A 24,430-nucleotide genomic window follows, 5' to 3' on the forward strand; every position below is an offset into this window, starting at 1 on the left:
TGTGGGATCTTCACGGACCAGACATTGAACCCATGTCCCTTGCATTGGCAGGCAGATTCTTAACCACTGTGCCACCAGGGAAGTCCCAGTGTCCAGGTACTTTTTAATTTCCTCTTTGATTTTTCCAGTGACTCATTAGTTGTTTAGTATCATATTGTTTAGCCTCCACATGTTTGTGTATTTTGCAGTTTGTTTCTTGTTGTTAATTTCTAGCCTCATACTGTTGTGGTCAGGAAAGATACTTGATATGATTTCAATCCTCTTAAGCTATTTTTTTGGACCAAATTATTTAATTAGGTTCTTTGTAAGAAGTTTAGAGCACTACTTTGTGAGGATAAATTCCGTTTGTAAGAGCAAACACAGAGTGGAGGTAGCCCTGGAGTTGAGGAACAGCTTTGATTCTTCACAGAATTTGTGAGTCCACAGCTTTCTGAACAACCTTCCACTGCCCTGTAATCTCGTATTTCTCTCTCTGTTGAAGAACTCACCTTCCTCGTGCCTGGGCTTACACAGTTTCCTCTTCTTGAAGTAAGCATCAGTGAGATGTTCTGGGATTTTCACACCACTGATATCAATTTTGGTGGAAGTTGCAATGACAAATTTCTAGGGTGTTCTCCGCAGAGGAACTCAATTGAGGGACAGAGGCCCAGTCACAAGTAGCAAGCCACTGCTCAGCTGCTTCAGGAAAATGACCCTCTTGCCTCTGTGGCGCCCAGTGAGGATAATCAGAATGGTCCCAGGAGTGATGCTAGCTCGCAGTTTTCTCACATGCTTACTGAACGTTTTTTTTTGCAATGACTCAACAGCTTTTGAGGCACATCTTCAGTAGGATAATACCTAGGCATTTTGTGAAGTTTAACCACCCGGGTTAACCACCATTCTTGTCACCACCAACTGGTTTTGTGACAGTAGCAAGAACCTTCACCTTTTTCTTTTCAACCTTGGATTTGGCTGCTGAATACTTCCTCTTGTACAAGGCCCTTCTGGAATACATAGCCGATTGGGAATATCTGCCAATTCCTCTGACCAGGACAGGGTTTCAGCTGCAGTGGGGCTTCCCTTCTTAACCTGCTTCACCTTTTTAACCTTGCCACCAGCATCAGCCTTCTTGGCTTCAGGTTTTTTCTCCTTAGTATCTGGTTTCTCAGCCTTTTCACCCAGCATCTTGCAAGATGGGAAAAAGGCTCTTAAATTATTGAGACTTGTTTTGTGGCCTAGTATGTGATCTATCCTGGAGAATGTTTCATGTGCAATTGAAAAGAATGTGTATTCTGCTTGGGTGGGATGTTAGCTAGACTTTCTTCTGCCCAGATCTCTAAGGGAGGGAGGGCACCTGGTCTTCTGTGAGTTGGAATTCTACTGTGTCATTTTTCTTGGCTTTTCCTCTCCCCACCAGAAATGCTGTGTCTGGTTTCCCCAGAGACCTCCAGATAAGCCCACCTTTGTCGCTGAGTGAATGTTAAGACTGGGACTCAGAAGGTGAAGTGCCAGGGGCAGAAGGGTCAAGCTGAAAGTGAGGGCTGAGGGAAGGTGATGAGAGGATGGAGAAGCTGGTGAGAGGAAGGGGAAAAGGTTGCCATGGTTGGGAATCTTCCCAGGGCATAAACTCTGAACCTCATGGGAGTCAAGAGGATAAGTTACAACTTCAGGCCGGTGCAGTTTTTTTTTTTTTAAACTTTTTTATTGGAGTATAATTGCTTTACAATGGTGTGTTAGTTTCTGCTTTATAACAAAGTGAATCAGCTATACATATACATATATCCCCATATCTCCTCCCTCTTGCGTCTCCCTCCCACCTTCCCTATCCCACCCCTCTAGGTGATCACAAAGCACTGAGCTGATCTCCCTGTGCTATGCAGCTGCTTCCCACTAGCTATCTACTTTACATTTGGTAACATATATAAGTCCATGCCACTCTCTCACTTCATCCCAGCTTACCCTTCCCTGTCCCCATGTGCTCAAGTCCATTCTCTACATCTGTGTCTTTACTCCTGTCCTGCCCCTAGGTTCTTATAACCTTTTTTTTTTTTTAGATTCCATATATATGTGTTAGCATACAGTATTTGTTTTTCTCTTTCTGACTTACTTCACTCTGTATGACAGACTCTAGGTCCAACCACCTCACTACAAATAACTCAATTTCATTTCTTTTTATGGCTGAGTAATATTCCATTGTGTATATGCACCACATCTTCTTTATCCATTCATCTGTTGATGGATGGACACTTAGGTTGCTTCCATGTCCTGTCTATTGTAAATAGAGCTGCAATGAACATTGTGGTATATGGCACTTTTTGAATTATGGTTTTCTCAGGGTATATGCCCAGTAGTGGGTTTGCTGGGTTGTATGGTCCAGTGCAGTTTTGAGACTTTTGAAGCTGTGTGTCTGCCCTCTTAATTGGGACCTCATTTCACGTCTCTTCAAATATACTAAAATGTACTAAAAATACTAACATGCCACATTATGCAAATATAATTTTCCCCTATAAAATAATGGGTGTAATTCTGCTTTTGAAAATATTTGTTTGTAACTTTTAATTTTTTTTTTAATGGAGGTTGCCCATTCTTTTTTTTTTTTAATTAATGAATTAATTTATTTTTGGCTGTGTTGGGTCTTCGTTTCTGTGCGAGGGCTTTCTCTAGTTGCAGCGAGCGGGGGCCACTCTTCATCGCGGTGCGCGGGCCTCTCACTATCGCAGCCTCTCTTGTTGAGGAGCACAGGCTCCAGACGCGCAGGCTCAGTAGCTGTGGCGCACGGGTTTAGTTGCTCCGCGGCATGTGGGATCTTCCCAGACCAGAGCTCGAACCCGTGTCTCCTGCATTGGCAGGGAGATTCTCAACCACTGCGCCACCAGGGAAGCCCAACTTTTAATATTTTATTGCCTTTTTAGAAAAACTTTTTATTTTATATTGGATTATAGCTGATTTACAATGTTGTGTTAGTTTCAGGTGCACAGCAAAGTGATTCAGTTATACATATACATATATCTATTCTTTCTCAAATTCTTTTCCCATTTAGGTTATTATAGAATATGGAACAGAGTTCCCTGTGCTATACTGTAGGTCCTTGTTGGTTATCTATTTTAAATATAGTGTAGTGTGTATGTCAATTCCAAACTCCCAGTTTATCCCTCCCCCTCACCTTTCCCCTTTGGTAACCATAAGTTTGTTTTCTAAGTCTGTGAGTCTACTTCTGTTTCATAAATAAGTTCATTTGTATCACTTTTTAAAGATTCCACATATAAGTGATATCATATGATATTTGTCTTTCTCTGTCTGACTCACTTTACTTAGTATGATAATCTCCAGGTCCATCCATGTTGCTGCAAATGGCATTATTTCATTCTTTTTAATGGCTGAGTAGTATTCTATTGTGTACATGTACCACATCTTCTTTATCCATTCATCTGTCTATGGACATTTAGGTTGCTTCCATGTCTTGGCTACTGTAAACAGTGCTGTAATGAATATTGGGATGCATGTATCCTTTTGAACCATGTTTTTCTCTGGATATATGCCCAGGAGTGGATTGCTGGATTATAAAGTACCTCTATTTTTAGTGTTTTAAGGAACCTCCATACTGTTCTCCATAGTGGCTGTACCAATTTACATTCTTACCAACAGTGTAGGAGGGGTCCCTTTTCTCCACACCCTCTCCCATTTATATTTTGTAGACTTGTTTTTTCTTTAACATCTTTATTGGAGTATAATTGCTTTACAGTGGTGTGTTAGTTTCTGCTTTATAACAAAGTGAATCAGCTATACATATACATATATCCCCATATCTCTTCCCTCTTGAGTCTCCTTCCCACCCTCCGTATCCCACCCCTCTAGGTGGTCACAAAGCACCAAGCTGCTCTCCCTGTGCTATGCGGCTGCTTACCACTAGCTATCTATTTTACACTTGGTAGACTTTTTGATGATGGCCATTCTGACCAGTGTGAGGTGATATCTCATTGTAGTTTTGATTTGCATTTCTCTAATAATTAGTGATGTTGAGCATCTTTTCATGTGTCTCTTGGCCATCTGTATGTCTCCTTTGGAGCAGAATAAAGTTTTAAATGCACAAATAAAATATATAGAATTACAAAGGAAACCAATTATATTAAAATACAGTTAGCAGGGACTTCCCTGGTGGAGCAGTGGTTGGGAGTTCGCCTGCCAATGCGGGGGACTCGGGTTCGAGCCCTGATCTGGGAGGATCCCACATGCCGCAGAGCAACTAAGCCCGTGCACCACAACTACTGAGCCTGTACCTTAGAGCCCATGAGCCACAACTACTGAGCCCGTGTGCCACAACTACCGAAGCCCACACGCCTACAGCCCGCACTCTGCAACAAGAGAAGCCACTGCAATGAGAAGCCCATGCAGCACAACAAAAACCCAACGCCTCCAATAAGTAGATAAATAAATAAAGTTTAAAATACAGTTAGCAAAACAAATACATTTGTGACATAGTAATACATGTGTCTACTAATGTATTAAATGACAAGATCTAGCTGTGGGCCAAATAACTACCGTAATTTAAATCAGCAATGAGTATAAAGAATATTTTGAGATATCAACACACTGTGATCTGATATGAAAATATTTGTTATTTTTATTGATGACAAAGTCACAGGTACCACTAGGGTTTGTTGCCTTTTTTTTTTTTTTTTTTTTTTTGCGGTACGCGGGCCTCTCACCGTTGTGGCCTCTCCTGTTGCGGAGCACAGGCTCCGGACGCGCAGGCTCAGCGACCATGGCTCACAGGCCCAGCCGCTTCGTGGCATGTGGGGTCTTCCCAGACCTGGGCACGAACCCTGCATCGGCAGGCGGACTCTCAACCACTGCGCCACTAGGGAAGCCCTGTTGCCTATTTTTGCAATGGAGGAAAAAGATACATTTTAAATAGAGGTGAATGATATTAAGATGTAATTATAATATTTCCTCTATTTAATTCACAGAACCCCTGAATTCTATCCATGGCTATGGATCTCAAGTTAAGCTCAATGGAGGTTGAAGGATGCCCCACGATCATGAATTGTTATGTGGGAGGATTACAGACACCAAATAACTCTCAAACCTGAGAGATTCTGAGGCTGCCTCTGATCTCAAAGCTCCCAGAAGAATTACCCCTAACTCTCCTGATACCACATCAGTTAGACAGAAAGTAAGTGCCCTGGAGTATTTGAGATGTTCACAGTGATTTCCAATCTCCAGATCAAGGCCAGAGCTATGACTCTGAATTGTGTTCTCCATTCTCTGGGCAAATGACCCCATACAGCTCTCCTGAAGTACCCTTCCTTAGAAGATTTTAAGTTCTTCCAAAATGTCTTTCATCTTTAGCTCTCAAGTTCACATTTCACACCAAACCACCACTAACCCACTTTCCCATCCATCCATCCAACCGCCCATCCAAACATTTAACCATACATTTAATAAGGATACCATGATGTAAACGTATGACTGTGAACTTATCTCTCTTTCCCTTGTTCATAAACTCATACTGGAAAATATCTACATTAGTGCAAAAGATAATCTATAATAGAGTCATCCTCAGAAGTTTCTAGGGTAGTTAAAGCAATTCAAGTCACTTCACTACGCAGGACTGGTTTTAGGGCCAGTTTGTGAGATATGCTGGTTACTCTTGTCTCATGGTCCTCAGCCCTGAAATGTCTACTGCTGGTAGTAAATTCCTTAAGCCCACATATAAGATGACACATTACCATGGTAATTCATTATCTCTCTTTTTCCTCTCTCAGATGAAGATGGAACTGTAGCCTGTATGTCCTGTCTGCTTTGTCTGAAAACAATGATGACTTCATCTGCTGCATCTGTGAGGTGAGGTGTCATTCTTTTTTGTCCCAGGCCCAGACATAACTCTTCAGAACTCTCATCTGGGGAGCCAGCTCCATGGAAACAGTGACCAACGGCTTAAATTATGACACTTGAAGCAAATGTTGTTCTTTCCCTTTTATTCTTACCCAAACCTGCAACGAATCACCTCCTCCATGAATGTCTTCTCCTTCTGGCCACACAAAGTCAGCAACTCGAGGGCCCAGAACCCACAGCAGCACCTGTCAAAGCAAAGTCCTCAGTCATAGAACAGCTGAGCATTATTTTTCTATAGGTGAAGATTCCCATGATGTATGTATGAGTATCAGCTGCTGCTGCTTCTCACCACCATGGTGGGGACCTGAAGATCCAGTGCTCATGGCACTGTCACTGTGACTCTCCTCCCTATCTGAGGGCACAGTTTGTACTTCAGAATGGTGGGGCTCCCCCTCTCCTTCTTAGCCCACGAGGCACTTTGGTGACCAGTAAACCCTGTCAAAAACAGGCTTTCTGTATTCTTCTCCACTCAGATTGCCCCAAGAGCCCATCTCTCCTTTTAAACTGGCTTCCTAAATCCAGCCATAGATTATAAGCAGGTATTTTACTGCTTGACCCTGGCACTTGGTGTATACCTTTCTTTATAACACTCATCAGATTGAATCTTGTGTGATTTAAATGCTCCCGTAAACTATTTAAGAGCAGGGTTCATGTCATTTGTTTCTGTATCCCCATCACCTAGCACAGTGTCTGGCTGTGGCTCTCTGTAAATATTCTGGAATGAATGTATGAATATGTTAAGTAAAGAACAGTGTAGTTTTCCATATTTTCCTTTGTTCATGAACTCCCTTATACACACATCTCTGGTTCATACCCTAGTTTGGTCTATATTCTAGGCACTAACTTTATACATATAATTTTGTGTGTGTGTGTGTGGTACGCAGGCCTCTCACTGTTGTGGCCTCTCCCGTTGCAGAGCACAGGCTCCGGACGTACAGGCTCAGCAGCTGTGGATCACGGGTCCAGCCGCTCCGCGGCATGTGGGATCCTCCCAGACCAGGGCATGAACCCGTGTCCCCTGCATCGGCAGACGGACTCTCAACCACTGCGCCACCAGGGAAGCCCTATACATATAATTTTTAAAACATGCTAATCATGCCCATTTATTTTATTATTTCTGTTTTACACGTAAGAAAGTTGAGACTTCAGAGAGTTTCTTTCCCATGCTCAGGTAGCTAATAAGTAGCTGAAGTTCTTAGCTAAGGGTTTAAACCCCAGTCTTTTTGAGTCTCATTCTATCTTTCCCCTCACTATAAGGCAACGGTTCTCAAAGTGTGGACCACAGGCCCCTGAGTGTCCCTTAGACCCTTTTAGGGCTCCACAGGTCAAACTATTTTCATAAAATACTGACATTTTGGCCTTTTTTTTTTTTTTTTTTTTGACTGTGTTGACAATGCACCTTGATGCAAAGGCACTGGCACAGTAGTCATTGTATTCTTTACTGTCAGGCACTTGCAGTAAAAACATCAACAAAACAGTCTACCTTTAAAATGTCCTGATGAAGCTATAAAAAGTAATTTTGTTAAATCTAGACCTTTGAGTGCACATCTTTTTAACATTATGTATGACAAAGTGGAAAGTTCACACAGAGCACTTTTGCTACATTGCAAAATACGATCTTTGTCTTGAGGAAAATTATTGGTGTGATTGCTTGAGATGTGAGCTGAACTAGTTGTTTTTTTCCTGGAACACCATATTTACTTAAAGAACAACTGACAGACAAAACTATGGTTATTAGGTATTTGACAGAAATTTTTTGGCAAATGAATTGAATGAGCCTAAAATGTCCAGGAAACCAACTAGAAGTATTTATTGTCAATGATAATAATGGAGCTTTCAAGAGAAAGTTAGAATTGTGGAAAACTTGTATCTGCCATCACGAATTTGACAGTTTCCCAAATACTTATAAACATTTCTGATGAGATTGATGGTGATGTTAACAAAGAGACTTATCTAATAAGGTACAATTAAATGTATTAATGTTTGGAAGATCTAGATTTTCTAAAAGGTGAATGATGTGACAATGCATAAGTAGAGGATCCATTCAAAATGCAAGACGGACCAATGGATTTTAATATAACAGAGTATGAAAAGTTCATTGATGTGGTTTAAGAAACTACAGCTTGTCAAGTTTGGGTATAGTATTTGAGAAGAACAGCCACAATTATCCCCAAAAAAGCTATTAAACCACTCCTTCGTTTTTCAACTGACATTTCTGTTTGAGGCCAAATTTTCTTCATATACTTTAATCATAACAATATGTTGCAAAGAATTGAACACAGAAGTGCATCTGAGAATCCAACTGTCTTCTATTAAGCCAGACATTAAGAGATTTTCAGAAACAGAAAACGATGCCACTCTTCTCACTAATTTATTTTTGTCTTTTAATATATACTTATTTTTCATTAAAGTATATTATTTATGTTAACATACACTAGGTTTTAACTTGTTATTTTAAAATGAATTACATTCATTTAAATTTTTTTCTCAGTTTTATTTTTATTTTTTCTTTTTGGTCATGCCACATCGCTTATGGATTTTAATTCCCTGATCAGGTATTGAACCAGGGCCCTCAGCAATGACAGCACGGATTCCTATCCACTGGACCACTGGGGAATTCCCTCAGTTTTAGTTTGTTTTTTTTTTTTTTTTTTTTTGCGGTACGCGGGCCTCTCACTGTTGTGGCCTCTCCCGTTGCGGAGCACAGGCTCCAGACGCGCAGGCTCAGCAGCCATGGCTCACGGGTCCAGCCGCTCCACGGCATGTGGGATCTTCCCAGACTGGGGCACGAACCCGTGTGCCCTGCATCGGCAGGCGGACTCTCAACCACTGCGCCACCAGGGAAGCCCAGTTTTAGTTTTTAATAAGGTCAATATTGATAGGTAACTCAGAACAGTAAAATTTCTTTGGGGGTCCTCAATCATTTTTCAGAAAATGAAAATGGGTTTCAAGAGAAAAAGTTAGGGGGCAGCTGCAGAGGAATGCACACGTGACAAGAAGGACCAGGAGCCAGACACACCGGCTGAGTGCTTCAGAGATCCCTTCTATTCACAGTCGACAACAATGAAGTGAATCATACACTCAAGCTTTCCTTTCTCAGTAATTTTTGCGGTTAAAGTGACCCAGGCTTAATGTTATTGCGAGTTAAAAACTGGAGCCCAGGAAATGAAAGGAAGAAAGAAGACTAGTCTCTCAAATTTCCTTTGCTGCTGCCCAGCAAGATTTCGCCTACCAGAAGCAGCAAAGGCTTAAGCAGTGCCATTGACACCAGACACTTGAACAACCCAATGTAGCAGAGTCAAGTTCATCCCCCAGTGCACCAGTCGGGTCTTGCGCACTGTGTGGGACCTTGTTTACTTCATGCTCTCTTTCTGTTGTTGCACAGCAGGTAGTGTCATTTACGTATTCTTTGTAAAGTAGTTGTCATTTTAGCACATGTCTGGGTGGATTACCTCTGCAGGCCACTGTAAAACAAAATGAAACAAAAAGCCAACGCAGGGGAAAACAGGCTGGATGACGCACATTGTGTTGGGCACATGGAAAGTGCCACCTGCTAGTTGTTAAACCAGATTAGTTGCACTTTAGTGATTGTATCTCAGGGCCTATAACAGTGTCATCTTAGCTGACCCAAATAGCCAATGATCCATGCTCTCAACTTACATGTTTTTGAGGAAAAGCACTTATGTGATTGCTTGAGATGTGAACTGATTTAGCTGCTTTTCTCATTCCATGAAAAAACACCATATTTACTTAAAGAACAACTGACAAACTATGGTTATTGGGTATTCGGCTGAAACTTTCTTGAAAATGAATGGAGTGAGCTTACACTGAATACATTCATATTGATGAGTGGCTTTTAAAGTGTGTTAGTGTCGGGCATACACAACCCCACCCTCGGGAAGTACTCTTATGTCATTTTGCACGTAAGTCTGATTTGGCTCAACCAAACCATGAAGCGTTGATGTGTACACAGGAAACCCATAACAATAGATCACAACAAAGCCTTACATTTCTTCCCAGTGGGAAATGTTAGTTCTTATTGGACAAAAACACTTAGGACAAAAACATGTGGTTTTGTTGGCCTCTGTGCCCATAAAAAAGTGCTATGTGCCTAGTGGCATTGGGGTAGGCTTACAGAAATTAGAGCATTTTCTAGATACTGATTTTCCATAGTTCATTCCCATTTCTCCCAACAAATGTTTACCAAGCACCTATTAAGTGCCAAGTATTGGAGTTACAAATTTCAATGAGACTGATTTCAGTTAGTTACTTGGGAGAGGAAGATTTGTAAATAATAACTATACTTTTGGGTAATGAGTGCCATATATAAGTGCAACCAAAGCATGAAGAAGGAATGATTCATCCCTTCTTCCAGGTGTTTGCAGGCCTGAGCTACAGGAGGAGTAAACTGGACTGGAGTTTGAGGGCATTAAAACTCTTGAACAATCTCATGAAATAGATGAACGAGTATCAGTGGATGCCCACTCTGGACCTGTTGGAGCTTGGGGTGAATTCTTAATGGCACCAGGCCAGCTGAACTAGATTAGGGTTGCAGAACTTTCTGAGCCACCTGTTGATCCTTTTGTAGTGATGGCAGGACGCTGTTTATCTCATCATGCTGCAGCGATTTCCCCCCCTCTGTTTCTTTGTGGGCTGCCTCTTAGCAGAAGAGCTCCCTCTATGAAACCAGTGCAGAGATTTTTTTTTTTTTTTTTTCGGTATGTGGGCCTCTCACTGTTGTGGCCTCTCCCATTGCGGAGCACAGGCTCCGGATGCACAGGCTCAGTGGCCATGGCTCATGGGCCCAGCCACTCCATGGCATGTGGGATCTTCCCGGACCGGGGAATGAACCCGTGTCCCCTGCATCGGCAGGCGGACTCTCAACCACTGTGCCACCAAGGAAGCCCCCAGTGCAGAGATTTGAAGAAGGATCATTCTGTGTAGGAATAGAATTGTTCCTCACTCCCTCAGCCAGCTGGCTTCTTGACATCTCAAAGGTTACTCCCAGTCCTTTGATCAAAGATGTGACTGTATTGTCATTCATGGTCCTTGTGAACTATGATATATAACATCTTTGTCTTCAGTCAGGGGTGTAGCTGACAATCAAGCCACTTGTATTAAGTGGTAACAGTAGTCACCTCTAGCATGACCAGTAGCCATCCCATAAACAGGTCTGGCAATAAAAGAAGAGCAGCAAAAAGGTAACCATCACAGGATGGTTCATTTCCTGTGTTAACCTGGCTAGGCCACAGTGTCCAGATATTTGGTCAAATATAAGCCTAAATGTCCCTGTGAAAATATTTTTAGATGATATTAACATTTAAATCAGTAGCCTTTGAGTAGCAGATTACTCTCCGTACTGTGGGTGAGCCTCATCTAATCAATTGAAGGGTTGAAGAGAAAAAAGACAGAGGTCCCCAGAAGAAGAGGAGATCCTGCCAGCAGACTGCCTTTGAACTCAAGCTGCAACATCAACTGTTCTCTTGGTCTCCAACCTGCCGGCCCACTCTGCAGAGTTCGGACTGGCAAGCCTCCACAATGACGTGAGCCAATTCCTTAAAATAAATTTCTTTCTCTATCTATATATACATCCTATCGGTTCTGTTTCCCTGGAGAACCCTGACTAATACAGTAAATTACCACAATTTTGAAAAATGGGGTAAGAGACGGTAATGTGGGGAGGGGCTTAGAAGATCTGTGTGAATAACATGATTTGGTCTGTTCAGCGCCAGGGTGTGCAGATGTCTTAGGAGCTCTTCTGCCCTTCACTTGGCTGAACCCCTATTGAATTTGTGCCCCCCTAGCTGTCCAGGGACTTCTCTAGTCACCACCACCACCCCCCCGCATTCTTTTCCTTTTTCCTAGATCCATTTAATTAAATTTAAATTTATGTACCTCCCCAGTATGTTATAGAAGTGCTTATAAGATTTCATAAAAATTTAGCATTGGGAAATTAATGAAATAACTTACAAAACTTTTTTTTCATCCAGTTTTATTGCGATATAATTGACATACAGCACTGTGTAAGCTTAAGGTGATTTGCCTACATACATAATGATTTGAGTTACATACACTGTGAAATAATTATCACAGTGTTTGGTGAACACCCATCATCTCATGTAGATACAAAATTAAAGAAGCAGAAAAAAATAGTTTTCCTTGTGATGAGAACTCTTAGAGTTTACTCTCTTAACTTTCATATAGAACTCATAGCAACGTTCATTATATTTACCATGCTGAACATTACATCCCTAGTACTTATTTATTTATTATTACTATTTTTTAAAAATAAATGTATTTATTTTATTTTTGGCTGCACTGGGTTGGTCTTCATTTCTGTGTGCGGGCTTTCTCTAGTTGCAGCTAGCAGGCTTCTCATTGCAGTGGCTTCTCTTGTTGTGGAGCACGGACTCTAGGCGTGCGGGCTTCAGTAGTTGTGGCACACAGGCTCAGTAGTTGTGGCACACGGGTTCAGTAGTTGTGGTTCACAGGCTCTAGAGCGCAGGCTCAGTAGTTGTGGTGCATGGGCTTAGTTGCTCCACGGCATGTGGTATCTTCCCAGACCAGGGTGCAAACCCGTGTCCCCTGCATTGGCAGGCAGATTCTTAATCACTGTGCCACCAGGGAAGCTCCCTAGTATTAATTATCTTTTTTTTTTAAGTGAAAGCAAGTTTATTTAGAGAGATACACATTCCATGGACAGAATGTGGACCCTCTCAGAAGGTGAAAGCAGATCTTATTTATCTCATACCTGGAAGTTTGTGCCTTTTGACTGCCTTCATCCAATTCCCCCTCCTCCCACCCTCTGCCTCTGGGTACCACAAATCCAATCTCTTTTTCTATGAGTTTGTTTGGTTTTTTTTGAAGTGTACTTGACCTACAGCACTATGTTAGTTCCTGTTGCACAACATAGTGATTCAATGTTTCTATACATTTCAAAATGATCACCACTACACGTCTAGTTACCATCTGTCGCCAGATAAACATATTACATAGTTATTGACTATATTCCCCGAACTGTACACTTCATACCCATGACTCATTTATTTTGCAGCTGGAAGTCCACACCTCTTAATCTCTCTCACCTATTTATTTCTTCCCCCCACCTCATCTCCTCTGGCAACCACCTGTTTATTCTCTGTATCTATAACTCTGTTCCTGAAAAACTATTTTTTTGCCGGGGGGAAAGAAAGTCAGATGAAGGAAACAGGCACTACAAGAAGAAAGATACAAAGTCTTTTGGATCTTTGTTGCAATCTCTCTGTACTATTTCCTGTTAAGAAGTTTTTTACACTCATGGGCTGCTACCCTCAGGTCTAGAATGTACTCATATTCCATGGGGATCTTGAGAATCACATTCCTAAGAGAAATATGCTTTCCTGATAGTTTAAGACGCTTTCAGAGCAATCCATAAGGCCTAGAATCTCAAGCACTGGGTTTCCTGTTCACGGATACCTGTTCCTTCCATATTACCTGGGAGAAAGGAAGACCAGAGGAGGACCAGCAACCAGAGGCAGACATTTTCCTGGGATCCAACTTCAGATTCCATGATGAGCTTGAAAAAGTTTCCTAGGGGTGGGGTACAAGTGAGGGAAACTGGAGGTGTGTTAGACAAGCCAAGTGTAGCTTCTGCATTAAAGAGCATCACTGACAACCCCAGAAAAAAGGAAATGTAAAAGATATCCATTAACTGTAGTCAAAACACATTATAGTTGGATTTCAGCCATGCCTCCATGACTCTGTGAGATTCGTAGCAAGGCTCTGTCCATATGCTGTAATTAGGGTCCAAAACAGACTCCAACAGTCCTGTAGGAACTATTGCTTCTTATCTGCTGCTTCCAATTTGCTAATTTCGAATGTGAGCTGCTTGTCCCGACACATAGAATGCAGTCAGGAGTCTCAGTTTCACATCTCAGCTCACAAAAAGAGATGTATATAATAAATACCTTTATTTTTTTGTAACCATAACTATTATTTTGGGTCCCTATCCATATAAGTGGGAGATATTTAATTGCAGCCAATTCAGGATTTCCATCTTTTACCCCTAGGCTTGTGCCTAAACTTAACAGCTGAGGTCCCATCTGCTCCTGATGTCATGTGTCCTCACAAGCATCCTCTGAAACATCCATCTGTCTGTCTGGTCCCTTGTTGTCATTCTGTGCATTCTGCTGTGGAGACATTCTTTTTTTTTTTTTTTTTTTGATAGATCTTTATTGGAGTATAATTGCTTCACAATACTGTGTTAGTTTCTGTTGTACAACAAAGCGAATCAGCCATATGCATACATATATCCCCATATCCCCTCCTTCTTGAGCCTCCCTCCCACCCTCCCTATCCCACCCCTCTAGGTCATCGCAAAGCACCGAGCTGGTCTCCCTGTGTTATGCTGCTGCTTCCCACTGGCTAACTATTTTACATTCGGTAGTGTATATATGTTGATGCTACTCTCACTTCACCCTAGCTTCCCCCTCCCAACCTGTGTCCTCAAGTCCATTCTCTATGTCTATGTCTTTATTCCTGCCCTGCCACTAGGTTCATCAGTACCATTTTTTTTTAGATTCCATATATATGCGTTAGCATACAGTATTTGTTTTTCCCTTTCTGACTTACTTCACTCTTTATGACAGACTCTAGGTCCATCCACCTCACTACAAGTAACTCAATTTCATTTCCTTTTATGGCTGAGTAATATTCCATTGTATATATGTGGCACATCTTCTTTATCCATTCATCTGTCGATGGACATTTAGGTTGATTCCACGTCCTGGCTATTGTAAATAGTGCTGCAATGAACACTGTGGTACATGTTTGTTTTTGAATTATGCTTTTCTCAGGGTATATGCCCAGTAGTGGGATTGCTGGGTCGTATGGTAGTTCTGTTTTTAGTTTTTTAGAGAACCTCCATACTATTTTCTATAGTGGTTGTATCAACTTACATTCCCACCAACAGTGCAGGAGGGTTCCCTTTTCACCACACCCTTTCCAGCATTTATTGTTTCTAGAGTTTTCGATAATGGCCATTCTGACCAGTTTGAGGTGATATCTCATTGTAGTTTTGATTTGCATTTCTCTAATAATTAGTGATGTTCAGCATCTTTTCATGTGCCTCTTGGCCATCTGTATATCTTTCTTGGTGAAATGTCTATTTAGGTCTTCCACCCATTTTTTAATTGGATTGTTTGTTTTTTTGATATTGAGCCCCATGAGCTGTTTGTATATTTTGGAGATAATCCTTTGTCTGTTGTTTCATTTGCAAATACTTTCTCCCATTCTGAGGGTTGTCTTTTTGTCTTGTTTATGGTTTCCTTTGCTGTGCAAAAGCTTTTAAGTTTAATTAAATTCCATTTGTTTATCTTTGTTTTTATTTCTGTTACTCTAGGAGGTGGGTCAAAAAAGATCTTGCTGTGGTTTATGTCAAAGAGTGTTTTTCCTATGTTTTCCTCTAAGAGTTTTATAGTGTCTCATCTTTCATTTAGGTCTTTAAGCCATTTTGAGTTTATTTCTGTGTATGGTGTTAGATAGTGTTCTAATTTCGTTCTTTTACATGTAGCTGTCCAGATTTCTCCAGCACCACTTACTGAAGAGGCTGTCTTTTCTCCATTGTATGTTCTTGCCTCCTTTGTCATAAATTAGGTGGCCGTATGCTCGTGGGTTAATCTCTGGGCTTATTCCTATCCATTTGGCCCCTCAGACCTGGTAGCTTTCTTTGATACTTCTGGGCCATTCTTGGCTTCTTAGGAGTTATTCTCCTCCGCTGAAGACATGCTTTCTTTTGTAGAGTATTGCTGTTTCCTTGGATCTCTTTTTTAGTCTTTTTTAAAAAAATTAATTACTTAATTATTTTTTGGCTGTGTTAGGTCTTTGTTGCTGCACGTGGGCTTTCTCTAGCTATGGTGAGCGAGGGCTACCCTTCGTTGCGGTGCACAGGCTTCTCATTGCAGTGGCTTCTCTTGTTGAGGAGCATGGGCCCTAGGCATGCAGGCTTCAGTAGTTGTGGCACATGGGCTTAGTTGCCTCGTGGCATGTGGGATCTTCCCGGACCAGGGCTCGAACCTGTGTCCCCTGCATTGGCAGGTGGGTTCTTAACCACAGAGCCACCAGGGAAGCCCCTACATGTCTTTTCATATCCTTTTTATTAGCACGGAATGGAGCAAAGACCAATCTTGAGTGGGGAAGGACATACTGAGGGGAAAAATTCGTATTTCAAAAATATTACCCTGCATTACACTTAAGTTGAGAGTGAAAGTGTGGGAAATGAGAGAGTAGGTTGTCTCTAAAGAGAAATTACCCCAAGAGGAAAAAGAAAGAATTGAGAGATGGATTGGGGACACTAGTTTTTCAGAAAACCAGTGACCTTTCCTAGTCTTTTACTCTAACTCCCACTTGACTTTGCTTGATGGGAATTTTCAGGAGAGACGTATGTTGCTGTTTTGCTATTGCTACTTTATATGTGAATTTCAAATATGCCAAGTTTCTAGGACATTAATGGATTTTGTATTGTAATTCAATACATTTTTATTAAATGAATGAACAATAAACAGCCATGGACATACATGGATATATTAAAGCAGCTCAGGGCTACAAGGGCAGAAAGAGCTTCACAAATGTTTCCATTTGAAAGATTGAGTTTAGAAATTAATTGAATTTTTTTTCCCTCAAATGGCACTTAATAATCTTGGCGACCAGTATTATACATTAGAGAACTTATTAACAGGTCTCAGCCAGGCACTTGGCTATTGAATGTTGACACAGGAGAAAAAAAAAACCAAAAAACCACACACAAAAAAACAACCAATGAACTCTGCAGAACAGTGTTAAGGATTCTGGACTTTAACTTTTTGATTGGAGGTATTACTACTGCAGTGGGCTGACCTGCCAGATGGGTCATTAAGATCAAAGGCTATACGTTATGATGTTTGCCTTTTAAAAAGTAAATGCTACTCTGAATTTCATAGTTTGCAACTTTCAGCTGGAAGTGACAGCATGGATTCTTGGTATCTGCCTTCATTTCTTTTCTTTGCTGCCCTCCTCCAGGTTTTTGGCTTGGTAAGAAAACAATGTATGGAAAATAACTAGAAAAATTGGGGGTAGTTGATACCGATTATTAAAGAACAATCTGTTCGTTCGTTTTTTGTTTTTAAAGGAATTTCAAAGTGTCAGTGAAATAAACGTTTCTTTTTGGTGAGCAGGGACAGGCAGGGTACTGGGAGTGAGAAGAAAACCCACCAGAAGAAAAGTCAGGGACACTGACATAAAGTTATGTTTTATCTTCAGTTTCATTGTTGTGTGACAAGTTTTCTTTTCATAAGACGTAAAATGTGAAATTTGAAAATCATTCCATTTTTACTGTGGAATGTGACACATATTGCTGTTATAGTAATGTGAGACATGATGGAGTGAATGATGAATGTCACGGGCACAGCAAATACTTACGTTTTGTAGCATGGGATTTGTTTTCTGCTTCTTCATCAGGTTAGACCTATCTTTCTACAGTGACAGGTAGTTGGTACCACAAACCGACTTGAGGTTTGTTTTATTTATTTATTTTTAATTTTTATTGGAGTGTAGTTGATTTACAATGTTGTGTTAGTTTCAGGTGTACAGCAAAGTGAATCAGTTATACATATATATACAGCCACTCTTTATTTACTTTTTTTAAAGATTCTTTTCCCATATAGGTCATTACAGAGTGTTGAGTAGAGTCCCCTGTGCTATACAGCAGGTTCTTATTAGTTATCTATCTTATATAGATTTGTGTATATGTGTGTATGTCAATCCCAATCTCCCAATTTGTCCCTCCCCACCTTATCCTCTGGTAACCATAATCAGGTTTTGTTTGTTTGTTTTCATAATCAGGTTTTAAATGAAGTTTCAAGTGCCTGGGGGGGAACCTTTAGTTGTGATTTTTAAATAACAATTATTATGTTGAGCTGATAGTCTGTGAACAGAACTACAACAGTGAGAACAGGAGATACTATTGAAGACTTATTAAAACTGTAATTATGAACAAATATTCGCTGACTTTTTTCAGGAGGTGTGTTGGCATTCCTCTGTGAGTGTGTGCCTGTGTGTGGCCAAGTGTGAGGCAATCAAGGCTCTAATTAATATCAAAAAGGATGGTCATCATCCAACCAGTTATTCCCATGCTTGCCAAACACCCTAACTGATTCTAGTATCTAGATTCTAGTATCTACAGGTAAGTATTTAAATAAAATTGTACCTTACATTTGTATGACAAAGTTTACCAAGTTCTTTCACATTACATCATATAACCATCATAATACCCAGGCAAAGCAGGCACTGACTGTATTATACAGATATTCTAAGTATCAGGAAGGTGAACTGACTTGCTGTTAGCTGGTGGAAGCAGGAATAAAACCCAGACCTACTGTCTACCAGTCCCATGAGCTTTTTAAACTAGACTTCACTAAGAAATCTCAGGTTTACTTAGTTTATTCCGTTGGGTATGTGGTCTGGGTTTCATTTGATCACCTGTAGCGAATCTATTTTCAGAAGTTTTTTTTTTTTTCTTCCACTTGCAAAGTATAGCCATAGATTTTTTTTTTCTGGAGTATTTGGTATTGACTTTGAAGGTGGAGTCTTGAGAGAAATGTGAAAGTAAACCATGGTTAATGAGGTCTTCAATAAAATTTTCTTTTTAAAGGATCGTGAAAATTATAATAATATTTCAATATTGGGAATAAATTATTAGGTTTTTCAAGCATAGCTCCATGAATTCTTTAGAATCATGTTCACTTTAAATCATGTTTAAAGTCAACACTTAATTGAGGGCAGGACACTTATGTTCTGCCTTCTTTTCAACCTGTGAAGTTGGTTTCTTGTTGCTTTCACCTTCAAATCCATACAACAGGCTGTTTAATTTTTTGTATGAAATGAGAAGACCCTTGGGTCAAAAAGTTATCTTAGACTTTGATTTAGCTCTCTTGGGTATATGCCAGAAAGTTATCCATAATATTAAGGAAAAAAGAAAACCCCACAAATGGTTAGATATAAATTGGAGTCAATAAGACCATTTATGTCACGGGCATCATAATAATATATCTTTTTTATGTATTTGTTTCCCAGCCAACCCCAGAAATCTTTGGTGAGTCTATTTTGAGTTTTGCCCTATGTTATAGTAAAAAAAGGTTATGTGAATAATAGAACAACAGAACAGAAGAACTTAGGACACATTTAATGCTAAGCACAGTGCATAATTGCATATGCATTATTGCACAATTGCATTGAACTTTGATCAAGTGCTTGCTTCTTTTGACTTATTGAGGAGCGTTTTATTGTTTCTGCTCTGGGGTTCCACCTACTCAGCAAAAAAAAAAAAAAGTGGCGGTATAAGAAAGTCCAAACACAGTGACTGACACATCGGCATCCCATAAAATGCCTACTATTATTATTTTTGTTATTTTGTGTCAAATCAAATGGACCTGATGTCTGTCCTATTCAGTTGTACACTTAGAGACTTGGCCATATTATCTACCCCTTTGCAACTTAAGAATAATTCAAATATAAATTAGGAATTTTGCTTGAGAGTTCCAAGGTACACTATTAGCAAGGAATATAAATATATGGATAGATTGTACTGGTTTGACCAAATTTAAACATTTGCTTCCTATTTAATCTAGTCATCTAATCTAGTCTTTCAAATTAAGCTTAATATTATATGGAATGACCAATTTCTTATTCCTGAAGTTATTTGGCATACAAGGGACATGGGTAAAACCAGAGTATATATGCAAAAGCCCCATAGCCCCAAGCCTGGCTCATGGAAGGTCTCAATCAATCAATCAATCAATCAATCAATGTATGTTGAATCAGAGCCTTGTACTCTCTTATCTGAGGCAAAAGAACCTTGCTTACTTCTAATTGGTAATTGATAAAGGTTTTCTTCTTTCATAAACACAATGTTCAATGTGTTTTTGTTCTTTTTGTTAAAGATGTAGATGGTGGAATTGACCAGGATATATTTGATATCAATGAAGGTTTGTGGATTTTTTTCAAAATACTTTATTAAGTGGGGAGTTTGAATCCAATTTGATAACACAAATTTTTATCTTCCCTCTTAGATTTGGGACTGGATCTTTTTGAGGGAGACATCAGATTTGATGGGGTGAGTTGAAACAATGCAAGGAAAGACCTTCAATTAACCACTGCAAGCTAAAATAGAGTATCTGAGAATGATGGGACAGCATGGACTTTGTTAAGCCCAACTATCTCTAAGGGTGTAGAATCATAGTTGACACATTTAGTCAATGAATACTTTATACTCTAAGGGATTCATATAATAGTATCTTCATCATTCATTACTCAGATTTCTGTGTGGTTAAAACCACCAACACTCACCTGGTATGCTTTGGTCTTATTGATCTGACTGATTTTCATTAGGGGAACAATATGATATTTTCATTTTTAAATAGAACCTCACTGATTAAAGCCAGTTGAAGCAAAATTAAACTGAATTTGTAAATTCAATGAATCAGGTTTTTACCATAAGAGAAAGGTTTTGTGACTCCTACTCTGACAGCTGAGAATAGTGTTGCCACATAAAGATCTTCCCAAACTATCATAAAGAGTACTGGTTCTTACCTAGCCATCATGACACACAGATGAACACAGGTACCTTACATGTAGGTTTTTTTTTTTTTTTTTTTTTTTTTTGGCGGTACGCGGGCCTCTCACTGCTGTGGCCTCTCCCGTTGCAGAGCACAGGCTCCAGATGCGCAGGCTCAACAGTCATGGCTCACGGGCCCAGCCGCTCCGTGGCATGTGGGATCTTCCGGGACTGGGGCACGAACCCGTGTCCTCTGCATCGGCAGGCGGACTCTCAACCACTGTGCCACCAGGGAAGCCCTTACATGTAGTTTAAGGGAGCTTAAACATCCCTCAACCCCCACTGTGAACTTCAACTCAAGAAACAGAGCTGCAGTGTCTGAGGTTTAGTCCTTGGTCTGCTCTTCTCTCCTTCTTGATCCTACCCTGTACCAGGGCTTTAAATGTCATCTCTATGCTGATGACTCCCAATGTATAACTGTGGTTCATTCCTTCCCCTGAGCTCCTGACTTGTCTATCCCAATGCTAATCCATCAGTTCCACTGGAATGTCTACGAGATACCTCAAACATAATGTGTCCTCAACTAAACTCTGATTTCCCATACAAGCTGTTCCTCCCCAGTTTTCCCTCTTAGTAAAGTCATCACCACTCCCTCTCCCCATTCCACTGAAGAAGTAAAAAACCCAGGAGTCACCTTTGCTTCTTCCGTTTCCCTCACCCCACCATCCACTCCATCAGCAAGTTCTATCATTTCTATCTCCAAAGTATATATACTCCAAAGAATCCACTTTTCTCCTAATTTATCGGCTTCAAATGCTGCCCTCTTAGAATCTTTTCTACCCTGTCCCTGTCCCCTATCCCCCACAGCAAAGTGAACTTTTAAATAAGCAACACCACCATTTCACTTCCTGGCTTGAAACTCAACAGCTTCCTACCATATTTAGAATAATATCCAGATTTACCCACAGCCTTTAGGACTTTGCATGATTTAACTCCTGCCTACCTCTCCTCTCATCTCCTCTCTTCTTTGGTCTCATCTCCTTAAGCCACGGGCCTCAAACATGCAAAATATACCAAGCATATTCCTACCTCAGAGCAGAGCAACTACTGCTTGCTCTGTCTGGAATGATCTTTCCAGAGCCCCTTTCAATACTGGCTCTTTCTTATCACTCTTATTTCACCTTCAATGTCATCCTTTCAAAGAGTCCTGTCCTGACCTCTTTATCTAATACACTCCCCTAATCCCTTTATTCTTGTCTACATCTCCCTTTTTCATTTCCTCTGCTACTATTAAATATATCCTGTTTAAACTTTTTTAAAAATATTTATTTATTTATTTGCTTGCGTGGGGTCTTAGTTGCAGCTCACCAGCTCCTTAGTTGCAGCTCACTGGCTTGTTAGTTGCAGCGTGTGGACTCTTAGTTGTGGCATGTGAACTCTTAGTTGCAGCATGCAGGTGGGATCTAGTTCCCTGACCAGGGATCAAACCCGGTCCCCCTGCATTGAGAGTGTTCAGTCTTATCCAGTGTGCCACCAGGGAAGTCCCTAGACTGTTTTCTTACATGCTGTTTGTCTCCTCTACTAGATAAGAGCTCTAGGAAGGTAGAGACATTGGTAGTTTGGTTACCAATGGATATCTGTTCTCTTGAACAGTGTTCATTTTGTTGGCTGGATGAATACATTAATGAAACATTATTAGCTTTCTATTATAAAAATTGGGAGGGGGCTTCCCCGGTGGCACAGTGGTTGAGAGTCCGCCTGCCGATGCAAGGGACACGGGTTCGTGCCCCGGTCCAGGAAGATCCCACGTGCCGTGGAGCGGCTGGGCCCGTGAGCCATGGCCGCTGAGCCTGCGCGTCCGGAGCCTGTGCTCCGCAACGGGAGAGGCCACAACAGTGAGAGGCCCGCGTACCGCAAAAAGAAAAAAAAAAATTGGGAGGGAGACACAAGAGGGAGGAGATATGGGGATATATGTATATGTATAGCTGATTCACTTTGTTATATGTATAGCTGATTCTGCTTTGTTAAAGCAGAAACTAACACACTAGTTTAAAGCAATTATACTCCAATAAAGATGTTAGAAAAACATACTTGATGAAGGATGAATAGACCAGGAAAAAAAATTTCAAATACTTTAAAATTGTTTGAAAACTTTGGCCTAGCTCATGTGTGATTTTTTTTCTGATATTATGAGATCAAGATGATTGAGGTTTTGCTATCACTTCCTTCTTGTATATTTTTAATCTCTAGTATAGGAAACTAGTCTATGAATCTACCATATTTATTGTCCAGTTTTCCAACAATCATTATTTACATGATTTTGCATGGAGCCTTCTTCAACTTTATCAACAAAATTAATGATAGAAATTAGTGATTTCCCATCAGCCAGTTAGAGAATTGTGCATAAGCTGATCACATACCCTGCAACCACCCTCCCTCACCTGGCCTTTAAAAATGCTTTACCGAAACACTTTGGGGAACTTGGGGATTTGGGGGGCCTGAGCCACCCATCTCCTTGCATGGCCCTGCAATAAACCTTTCTCTCCTCCAAACTCTGATGTTTCGGTTTGTTTGGCCTCACTATGCGTTAGGCCCATGAACTTGAGCTATTACAAGGATATGTAAAAATATGAATAATTGAAATGAAATGATAAGATTAAAGGAAATATTAATGCTTGTCATTCTCCTTATTAAAAAAACCAGAAATTAGTGATTTCCTCCTAAAACCTTTGTTATAATATGATAAAAGTAGGCATACACACACATGTGTACATGCACGCACACACACTGGCAATTTGTTTAGCCTGGCTGGGAAAGCTTAAAACTTCCTTTATTTCTAGATTAACTATTGATTGTTTCATAAATTTTTGACTGATAGATTCATTGAATCCTTTCCCACTTATTTTTGACAGGTACAAGAAAGAAATTCCATCATTGGAGAAAGATATAGATGGCCTCATACTATTCCATATGTTCTAGACGATAGCTTGGGTTAGTATGCACTTTGGAGTGCCCACAACTAATGTATATTCCTGACAGAATATGATGACAGTATTTCCAAGGGAAGACTCACATGGCCTTTAAGGGTTTTTTTCTTTGTTGTTTTGTGTGGCTAAGTACACTTTAAAAAAAATAAGCAAAATGAAAAATGAACAGAACCTAAATGATTTTGTCTGAAATATTGGCTGAGTTTTGACCAATAAAGGGATGAATTCAACCAATATTTATGGAGAGCCTACTCTGTATTGGATGCTTGGGACATAAAGATTAGGGAACTAGTCTTTATTTTAAAGCAGTGGTTTCATATATGTTCAGACTTTACATATGAGTTTGAAACATGAAACAACCAACCAAACAAGACTTTAGGAACTGTCATTATTTTACTAATATTTTATTTGGACAATTGAGGAACTTAAACAACAAGAACCCACTATCATCTTTTATCATCATTTTTTAAATAAAATAAATAATGTTTTAATACTAAAAAGTCAGAAGAACCTAATCCAAAAGAAAGGACAGCTATTCTATATTAGAAATTTATTGTAATGGAAAACTCTAAACATGGTCCCCATTTAGTAAAAATGATATCCTTGACCAGCATCCGTTTAGGAACTGCCATTTGGGAAATTTTTCCTTACATATCATACATTTCGGTAGAGATTCAGATAAACCAAAAGCTAATTATAATAGAATGCAGTAAATGTAATGATTAGTGATATGTTCAAAATGTTATGGGAGCACACTGGAGGACATTTAACTCAACCTAGATATAAAGGCATTCGCATTAGGGAGCAGGTGACCCTATGCAGTAGGGCTGCCATGAAGCTTGTGCAAGTTGTACACACACATAGGTGCCTGGGGAGGGGGCACAAGTGGGACTGAAATTAAGTTTGCATTATATTCATCAAGAGCATTCATTTCTTTGCATGAAGTACTATTCATCCCCCTGCCAAGCCAGCACTTGCAACATCTGCCCAGATGAGGTGCCCC

General features: G+C 40.3%; 1 protein-coding gene and 1 pseudogene across 1 annotated transcript in view; one reads left to right on the plus strand and one right to left on the minus strand.

Annotated features, from left to right (window-relative positions):
* Positions 1-321: 321 nt before the first annotated feature.
* On the minus strand, positions 322-1,164 carry LOC132502491 (large ribosomal subunit protein eL6-like; annotated as a pseudogene).
* A 15,693-nt stretch (positions 1,165-16,857) lies between these two features.
* The window catches only part of MEP1B (meprin A subunit beta), a 64,516-nt gene continuing 56,943 nt past the window's right edge, over positions 16,858-24,430 (plus strand). Inside the window, exons 1-5 of the mRNA XM_060118364.1 lie at positions 16,858-16,920; positions 18,961-18,979; positions 19,827-19,871; positions 19,956-19,999; positions 23,353-23,431. Coding sequence (XP_059974347.1) covers positions 16,858-16,920; positions 18,961-18,979; positions 19,827-19,871; positions 19,956-19,999; positions 23,353-23,431 — 250 coding nt within the window. The remainder of the gene's footprint in view (positions 16,921-18,960; positions 18,980-19,826; positions 19,872-19,955; positions 20,000-23,352; positions 23,432-24,430) is intronic.

This window comes from Mesoplodon densirostris, chromosome 15 (genome assembly GCF_025265405.1).
Source record: "Mesoplodon densirostris isolate mMesDen1 chromosome 15, mMesDen1 primary haplotype, whole genome shotgun sequence".
Taxonomy (NCBI): Eukaryota; Metazoa; Chordata; class Mammalia; order Artiodactyla; family Ziphiidae; genus Mesoplodon; species Mesoplodon densirostris.